General features: G+C 42.5%; 1 protein-coding gene across 2 annotated transcripts; it reads left to right on the top strand.

Moving 5' to 3' along the window:
* The first annotated feature begins 1,133 nt into the window (after positions 1 to 1,133).
* On the top strand, positions 1,134 to 6,447 carry atad1a (ATPase family AAA domain containing 1a). 2 transcript variants are annotated; one of them, XM_055887320.1, is made up of 10 exons: positions 1,134 to 1,242; positions 1,895 to 2,142; positions 2,264 to 2,362; positions 2,537 to 2,657; positions 2,790 to 2,990; positions 3,175 to 3,281; positions 3,398 to 3,487; positions 3,581 to 3,631; positions 3,845 to 4,017; positions 5,507 to 6,447. In XM_055887320.1, exons 2-10 carry the CDS (start codon positions 1,969 to 1,971, stop codon positions 5,634 to 5,636), a joined length of 1,146 nt encoding a protein of 381 aa, XP_055743295.1. In that variant the 5' UTR covers positions 1,134 to 1,242; positions 1,895 to 1,968; the 3' UTR covers positions 5,637 to 6,447. The 2 variants fall into 2 exon arrangements, with proteins under 2 accessions (XP_055743295.1, XP_055743296.1); XM_055887321.1 differs by lacking the exon at positions 1,134 to 1,242 and adding an exon at positions 1,270 to 1,488.
* Positions 6,448 to 7,837: the final 1,390 nt, after the last annotated feature.

The raw sequence follows: 7,837 nt of genomic DNA, 5'->3' as shown, positions 1-7,837 counted from the left end.
TCAATTTGAGATATCCAAACTGGTAGAGAGAGTGCTGGGTAGAGTGAAGGCTGTAAGGATCACGAGAGGGGGATCAGAAAAATGTGTGTTGCGTCTCACCCGATTTGATAAGTGTGAAGTGTTATGTGTGTCTCTTGGAAACAGGGCACCCCTCAAGGGGGTTATATCTGGCACATCGTGGGAAGTCGATGTTGAAGAGATTCAAAGTATTCCTGGAGTGATTGATGCATGTCAAATGAATCGTGTGGTGAATGAAGAAAAAGTCAAGAGTCTCTCTGTTCTTTTGTTTTTTGATATGGAGTCTCTCCCTACTCAAGTGTAGTTAGGGTATATTAACTACAGTCAGAGCATTCATCCCAAGTCCAATGCAATGTGATCATTGTAAAGCAATTGGTCATGTTTCAAGTGTTCGCAGAAGGGAGAAGCCGAGATGTCCAAGTTGTGGAAAAGATCATATAATGTGTTATAAAAGTGATGAAAATGTGACATGTTCCAATTGTGGTGGGATCCATGAAGCCACGTCTTTCAAATGCCGCACAAGAATGAAAGAGAATGACGTGGCCAAAGTCAGGGCTGTCTAGAGCATTTCATATGCAGCAGCTATTAAAGGGTTGAGGGTTTGAATGGTGCACCTGAAGAGTCCATGGTGGTGGATAGGCCTTCACTGCAGGCTGCAGGGGTTGCCTTTCACCAGCAGGATCCTGACATTTTAGGGGTTAAGAAGGTGGACTTCATGGCTTTTATAGCTATGGTGATTAATGGCACTGCCAAGGTGGAGAGAAGGTCCAGGAAGATATAAATCATTGTGGATCCGGTGGAGCAGTTCCTTGCGCTGAAAGATTTCTCGGTGAAGGAGTTACATTAAATATTGTCACAAGCCGAACCACCCTCTCAGGCCCTAGAGCCTGAAAAGGGAGATAAGGAGATTTGAAAGAAGGAAGAAGTGGGAGTTTTGATTTGTCAATGTACTATTTTTATTTGGATGGATTAAGTTCGTTTCTTATTACGTATGGATTTTCTTTGTACCTTGTTTGGGTTTCAACCCATCCAGTTGGTGGCGGCAACTGCGTTGTAGTCCGCCATAAAACCTACAGAAGAAGAATAAGAACGGTAGTTGTCTGGTTACGGAGACGGAACTAGGCCGGAACTATTGAGGATTGAACCTTTGCCTCAGATCGGTGTACAGTGCCAGTAACACTTCACATAATGCTAGCTAGTTCGCTGTGGGGTTGCCTAAATTTCGTGAGTGTATTTCTAGGGTTGTTTCGTTATTTTATGACATCACATACGGTTTTCTAGAGACTGCATATATGTAGTTTGAACATACCAGTTATTCATTTGTTTCTTTTGACGCTTGACTAACGTTACTAGATAGCTATACATGTAGCTAGCCGGCTATTTAGATAGCATTCATGATAACGGTAGCTAACTAGCATCCATGGCAACCCAAATTAAGCCGAAGGCAGTAGCTAGCTAGCAAGCTTCATCGTGAGTGTTTGTTATGTGTCCGATCGTAACTACGAGAGGAAGCAATTAGAATTTGTAACACATTTTTGCAGTCAGATGTGCAGTTGACAGAAGTGAGATGTTGGCTAACGTTAGCGAGCTATTTTGTTAGGACTAGCAGCTGACAGTAGCTAGTGTGCAGTAATTGTATTTACTGGAGTGACGTTCCGTGACAGTGGTTTCATCTCATAGAGAATCACTGTAGAACAGCATGACCTTAATCATGAGTCATGTATGTTACAAGATTAAACTTGACCTTAGCCCAAGATGTACTGTTAAGGAGTGTAGGCTTGAGTCTTTGACTTTGGTGAACGTGAGCTAAGCTTGAGCTGAACATACTATTGCTTCAGTTGCTACAGTAGCTTGAAACTGTCTTTTGTGCTTCCAGTTTCTCTTTCAGGCAGTTCCCTGTGCACCGCATATTGTCATTCTCTGCCAATGGGCTGACAACTGGTTGCTGAGATGTTGCTGAAAGACATTCCCCAGGAGGTGTTGATGCGCCCTCTTTCCCGAAATGAAGTAGTGGGAATGATAGTGAGACTGACCATCTTTGGAGCTGCCACCTACTACGGCATCAAATGGGTGGTGGAGGCAATGGACCCTACACATAAACAGAAGATCCAGGCCAAGAAAAGGGTATGCGCACATATTGTTAATGTTTAGATCTGATTCATCTTATAATATATATTTATTTATTATTGTTAGATTAACCAACAATTGTGTTAAGCAGTAGAGTGACATCCATCTCCTCCTCCAGGCAGAGCAGCTGATGAAGCAGATTGGAGTGGAGGGTGTCAAACTCACTGAATATGAGATGAACATTGCTTCTCACCTGGTAGATCCACGCAGCATGAGGGTAAGGGAAATCTATAAAGTGTGACAGTTCTTCTTTAAATTGTATTTTTGTGACTTACCAAGTTTGTGGTGTTACATAATCGGTGCTTTGTACAGTAAGTTAGAGGAAAGAAGTCGTTTTGCACATTGTTTATAAAGTTGTAAGCCTAATGATTTTGCTGCTCTTCATTTGTAGGTGTCCTGGAGGGATATTGCAGGGCTTGATGAGGTCATTTATGAGCTGCAGGACACTGTCATCCTTCCCTTCCAGAAGAGACACCTGCTGGCTGGATCCAAACTCTTTCAGCCTCCCAAAGGTGAATGCTTCAGGGCACATTTCACATCATGTTGTATTTTGCATATTTTTTTCTTCCAAAGTAAATTATTTTGGGTAACACTTTTGGGCATTAAGTGAATGAATGATTTGATTCTCTCTGTCACCACCTCAGGGGTGTTGTTGTATGGGCCTCCCGGGTGTGGGAAGACTCTTATTGCCAAGGCAACCGCCAAAGCCTCAGGATGCCAGTTCATCAACCTGCAGCCCTCCACTCTGACGGACAAGTGGTACGGCGAATCACAGAAGCTCACCGCTGCTGTCTTCTCATTGGCTGTCAAGATCCAGCCATGTATCATTTTCATAGATGAAATTGGTGAGTGTGTCGTTACGTATCTCTCTTGATTTAAAACTAATTTGTGAACCATTAGTGAGAGCTGTTCATTTAATATCCAGTAGTGTAATGCTCTTGATTGATATCCTTTTCTGATTTATTTTAACCTCAACCATTATATAATCATATTTGAGGCTGTGTTCACTTTTGGAGTCTTATTTTTCAGACTCCTTCCTGAGGAATCGCTCCAGTCTGGACCATGAGGCCACAGCCATGATGAAGGCCCAGTTTATGAGCTTGTGGGACGGGCTGGAGACTGGGGCAAGCAGCCAGGTACCACCACCAACTTAGATTTGTCTTATTTGTTCTTACGTGAGTATTGGCCATTGGTTTAATATCTTGCTTTGCTGGTTGTACAGTTAGTTAATGTAGTGGTATTGTTCTTGCAGGTGATGGTGATGGGGGCCACGAATAGACCACAGGATCTGGACCCAGCCATACTGCGCAGAATGCCCACCACCTTTCACGTGGGCCTACCAGTGAGATATACACACTTGAACATTGTGAATGCACTCTGATAATCAAGCTGTCAAGTTAAAAACTGTCTCTCATTATGTTATGTACTTCTGTAGACTACAAGACAGAGGACAGAGATACTGAAGTTGATCCTGGCAGGAGAAAATGTAAGCTAACACCATCTCCACCCCTTCGTTTCCTCTGATATCCAACCAGTTTGAGTCGTTTCATACCTATCCACTGTTGTTGGATTTCAAGGTTAAATGGTAACAAACATCACAACAAATGACAATGAAATCTGGAATAGTGATGATTTACGGTATCATGCCTGAATAAATGTGCTGTATACTAAACCAACACTTTGTCCCTCTCTTCCTCAGCTAAGCAATGCCATTAATCTGAAGGAGATAGCAGAGAAGTCGGAGGGTTCATCAGGCAGTGACCTCAGGGAGCTGTGTCGTGATGCTGCCATGTACCGTGTTAGAGACTACGTCCGCAAGCAGCAGATGAAACAGATAGCCCAGCAGATGCAGGAGGAGGACGAGGAAGACAAGTAACAACCATTACTGTTTCTAACTCAAGCATCAAACTGCTGGTCTTTGATCTTTTTACTATGCTGAATGTAGCTGTAAGTTACAGTATACTTTTGTTGTGCTTGTGTTTTTTCCTTTCGACAGAAGTCTTCAGCTCTTAAAAGCTGGCGATGGTTGAACATTTTTCATAAAACACCTACAGTACCAGTCAAAAGTTTGGACACCTACTCATTCAAGGATTTTTGTTTACTTAGACTATTTCCTACATTGTAGAATAATAGTGAAGACATCACAACTATAAAATAAAACATATGGAATGCTTTTCCTTCACTCTGCGGTCCAACTCATCCCAAACCATCTCAGTTGGGTTGAGGTCAGTTGATTGCCATGTTGTCTGATGCAGCACTCCATCACTCTCCTTTTTGGTAAAATATCCCTTACACAGCCTGGAGGTGTGTTGGGTCATTGTCCTGTTGAAAAACGTATGATAGTTCCACTAAGCCCAAACCAGATGGGATGGCATATCGCTACAGAATGCTGTGGTAGCCATGCTGGTTAAGTGTGCCTTGAATTCTAAATAAATCACTGACAGTGTCACCAGCAAAGCACACCACCACCACCTCCATGCTTCACGGTGGGAACCACACATGTGGAGATCATCCGTTACCTACTCTGCGTCTCACAGACACGCCGGTTGGAACCAAAAATGTCAAATTTGGACTCATCAGACAAAATTACAGATTTCCACCAGTCTAATACCCATTGCTCGTGGTTCTTGGCCCAAGCAAGTCTCTTCTTTTATTGGTGTCCTTTAGTAGTGGTTTCGTTCAGCAATTCGATCATGAAAGCCTGATTTCATGCAGTCCCTGAACAGTTGATGCTGAGATGTGTCTGTTACTTGAACTCTGAAGCATTTATTCGGGCTGCAATTTCTGAGGCTTTTAACTCTGCTGCAGTGGATAAGTTAGAGGTAACTCTGGGGCTTCCTTTCCTGTGGCGATCCACATGAGAACCAGTTTCATCATAGTGCTTGATGGTTTTTGCGACTGCACTTGAAGAAACTTTCAAACTTCTTGAAATGTTCTATATTGACTGACCTTCATGTCTTAAAGTAATGATGGACTGTCGTTTCTCTTTGCTTATTTGAGCTGCTCTTGCCGTACTATGGACTTGGTATTTTACCAAATAGGGCTATCTTCTGTATACCACCCCTACCTTGTCACAACACAACTCATTGGCTCAAATGCATTAAGAAGGAAAGAAATTCCACAAATCAAATTTTAACAAGGCACACCTGTTAATTGAAATGCATTCCAGGTGACGAACTCATTACTACATGATGACCATGTGTTGTTTCATATTTTTTATGTCTTTTTATGTCACTATTCTACAGTGTAGAAAATAGTAAAAATAAAGACACCTTTGAATGAGTAGGTGTATCAACTTTTGACTGGTACTGTATGTCTGCATCTTTGGTTGACCTCTGACCTTTGTCCCATCCATCTCCAGAGCAGGGGTGGAGGAGCGTCTGCGGCCCATCACCCAGCTGGACCTGCTGTTCGGCCTGGACAAGATGAAGGAGTCAAAAAAGGCCACCATGCCCCAGGAACTCATACCCCGAGAGGTGCCTCTGGACTAAACCTTTCTTTCAGACACCCTTTACAAATGCATTGTTACTGACCAGTGGTCTACCCAAGTGTTTATCCCCCCCATACACACACACACACACACATATCCCAGTCCTAGCACAGTGTTCCAAAGCAGTCCGAGAGAGATGTCTCTGGACCACAATCTCTCTGTACCCCTTCTCTTATCCCACACCAATACCCTTCAGTATCCAGTTAATTCCTACTGTCTGTTCACTGTTACAGATTGAATTGACCAACTAATTCCAACCTCCCACACAGTGTCCCAGAACATTCCCATTGCCCTGAGTCATCATAAAATACTAGAGCCTTAGAAACGGCCTTTGTACATTAAGCTGGGGAGCAGGGCTGTCTACTGTAACGCTGTCGAACAGATGGCACAGGGTGAGAGGGACCGGACTGAGTCTGTCTCTTAGAACTCTGTCATCAATGTTATTATTATTTCTTTGTGTCACACAAATCGTATGAGAAAATGTGAATCAATATTGGTTTTTAATCATGCTTTAAAAAAATACTGAATAAGGAATATTACTGTATTTGCACTGTCAATGTTCTTTTGGGCAAGCACTAAACTGTCCCAAGTGTCTAGTTGTCTGCATGTCTAAGTAATAGAATGAGAAACATTAGGTACACAATAGTACACATGTTACAGTTAACAAAGACCAAGAGTCCCTGGGAGTTGAATCAGTTGGTAAATCTGATATTCTGAATCTACTTTTTATTGAATGTTCACTGTATTTAATACTGTACTTTCCAAATATTGGATCGAAACTACTGACTACATTATTAATCTTTACTGACGAAGGTAGCTGCCTCATGTCTTTTGTTTTATGTCACAGTAATATGCCCTTCATTGGTCTGCTGTCTTACAATCTAATGTTCTTGAAATCATTTTATGATTTATAATGTGAAAAAGCAGCTGTGCTTTTGCCAGTTCCATTATCAACAACCTTCAAACATGGGTATTGACCAGCACAGCAGTCTGTCAAAATGTCAATCATTCCAGTCTGTCTCCATGGAAACTAGACCGAGTTCTACAGTTAGGCCTTGGTCTCTAGTGTGACCCATTGTCTGCTGTTTTCTGTTCTTTCAAACAAGAATCTGATTTTGACCTGGGAAACCAGGTTTGTGCACCTTGTGAGAAATCCATTTCCTGGAAAAAGAAAACAACAGACCTTCTCAGGTCCCTTACTCTCAGAGGACCATTGTTGTCCAACTACAGTCTGGTAGAATTGGACTGTAGTCAGGCACATCGATCCATTATTTTATTTTGGACAACGCAGATTGTTCTTTTTGTTTGTCAGAATATTACAACGTGCAACTCTGGAATGGGCTTTTCTCAGTCTTGCTCATTAGCCCTCTACTTAACTTACTCTCGGTAATATGAATAGGGAGGCTGCCGTTGACTAAGGATTGGCCAGTCAGAGTTTCCTCTGAAGAGTGACCACAGGCTGGTGCTGTGGCTCCGCTACTCTCAGGTCGGCAGTATGAGTGGCAGGTCTGGGTGTGGAGTCGGACTATTCCCCCAGACAAAACACAGTACAGTACCCTTTGTACTTAACTGTGAAGAGACACATTATACATGGGTCTACAAGTTATATGTGGCTCACTGAAAATCCCCGAACATCTAGCTTCCATTGTATGTAAATTGTGTGGAACTGGGCAGATCCAGCTGTTTAGAAAAGCTTAAGCAGTCCCACTCCCTGTGTATTTATTTCCCACTTCCTTCCCCACTGGCTTTCACTTTCTTTCCCTCTGCATAATCTGGTTTTGTTTTTTGATAATGATCCTGACTATGTATAATCCACGGCTGGATGCTGTCCAAGGTTGCCCACTATCCCTTCACTATTCACCCACTATCCCACTATTATTTCCCTTAATTCACCTCATCTGTGGTGCAGCATTGTCTCTAGAGCATATCTCTGATTTAACTCATCTGCTTCATACCAGGCTTTCAAAAAATGTCCTAGCTTGCATAGCACTCTGACAGTCATGTTTGCATGCGTTTTCTGTAGGCGCTAACAATAACCATAGTATTTGGCTAGGTCAATAGAGGACTGCTAGACCTCTACAAAGCCTGCTAATCTCGTGGGCCCATTTGGGAATGGAAAAGATTTGCCTGGATTTGGTCAGATAAATCTGAGTGTATTTTTAAAAGCAAAGGACAGCCCTTCCAAAATGAAATGTTTTGGCT

This window comes from Salvelinus fontinalis, chromosome 28 (assembly GCF_029448725.1).
Source record: "Salvelinus fontinalis isolate EN_2023a chromosome 28, ASM2944872v1, whole genome shotgun sequence".
NCBI lineage: Eukaryota > Metazoa > Chordata > Actinopteri > Salmoniformes > Salmonidae > Salvelinus > Salvelinus fontinalis.
The sequence above is the reverse complement of the archived record's forward strand: the minus strand, read 5'-3'. Positions and strand labels throughout refer to the sequence as shown.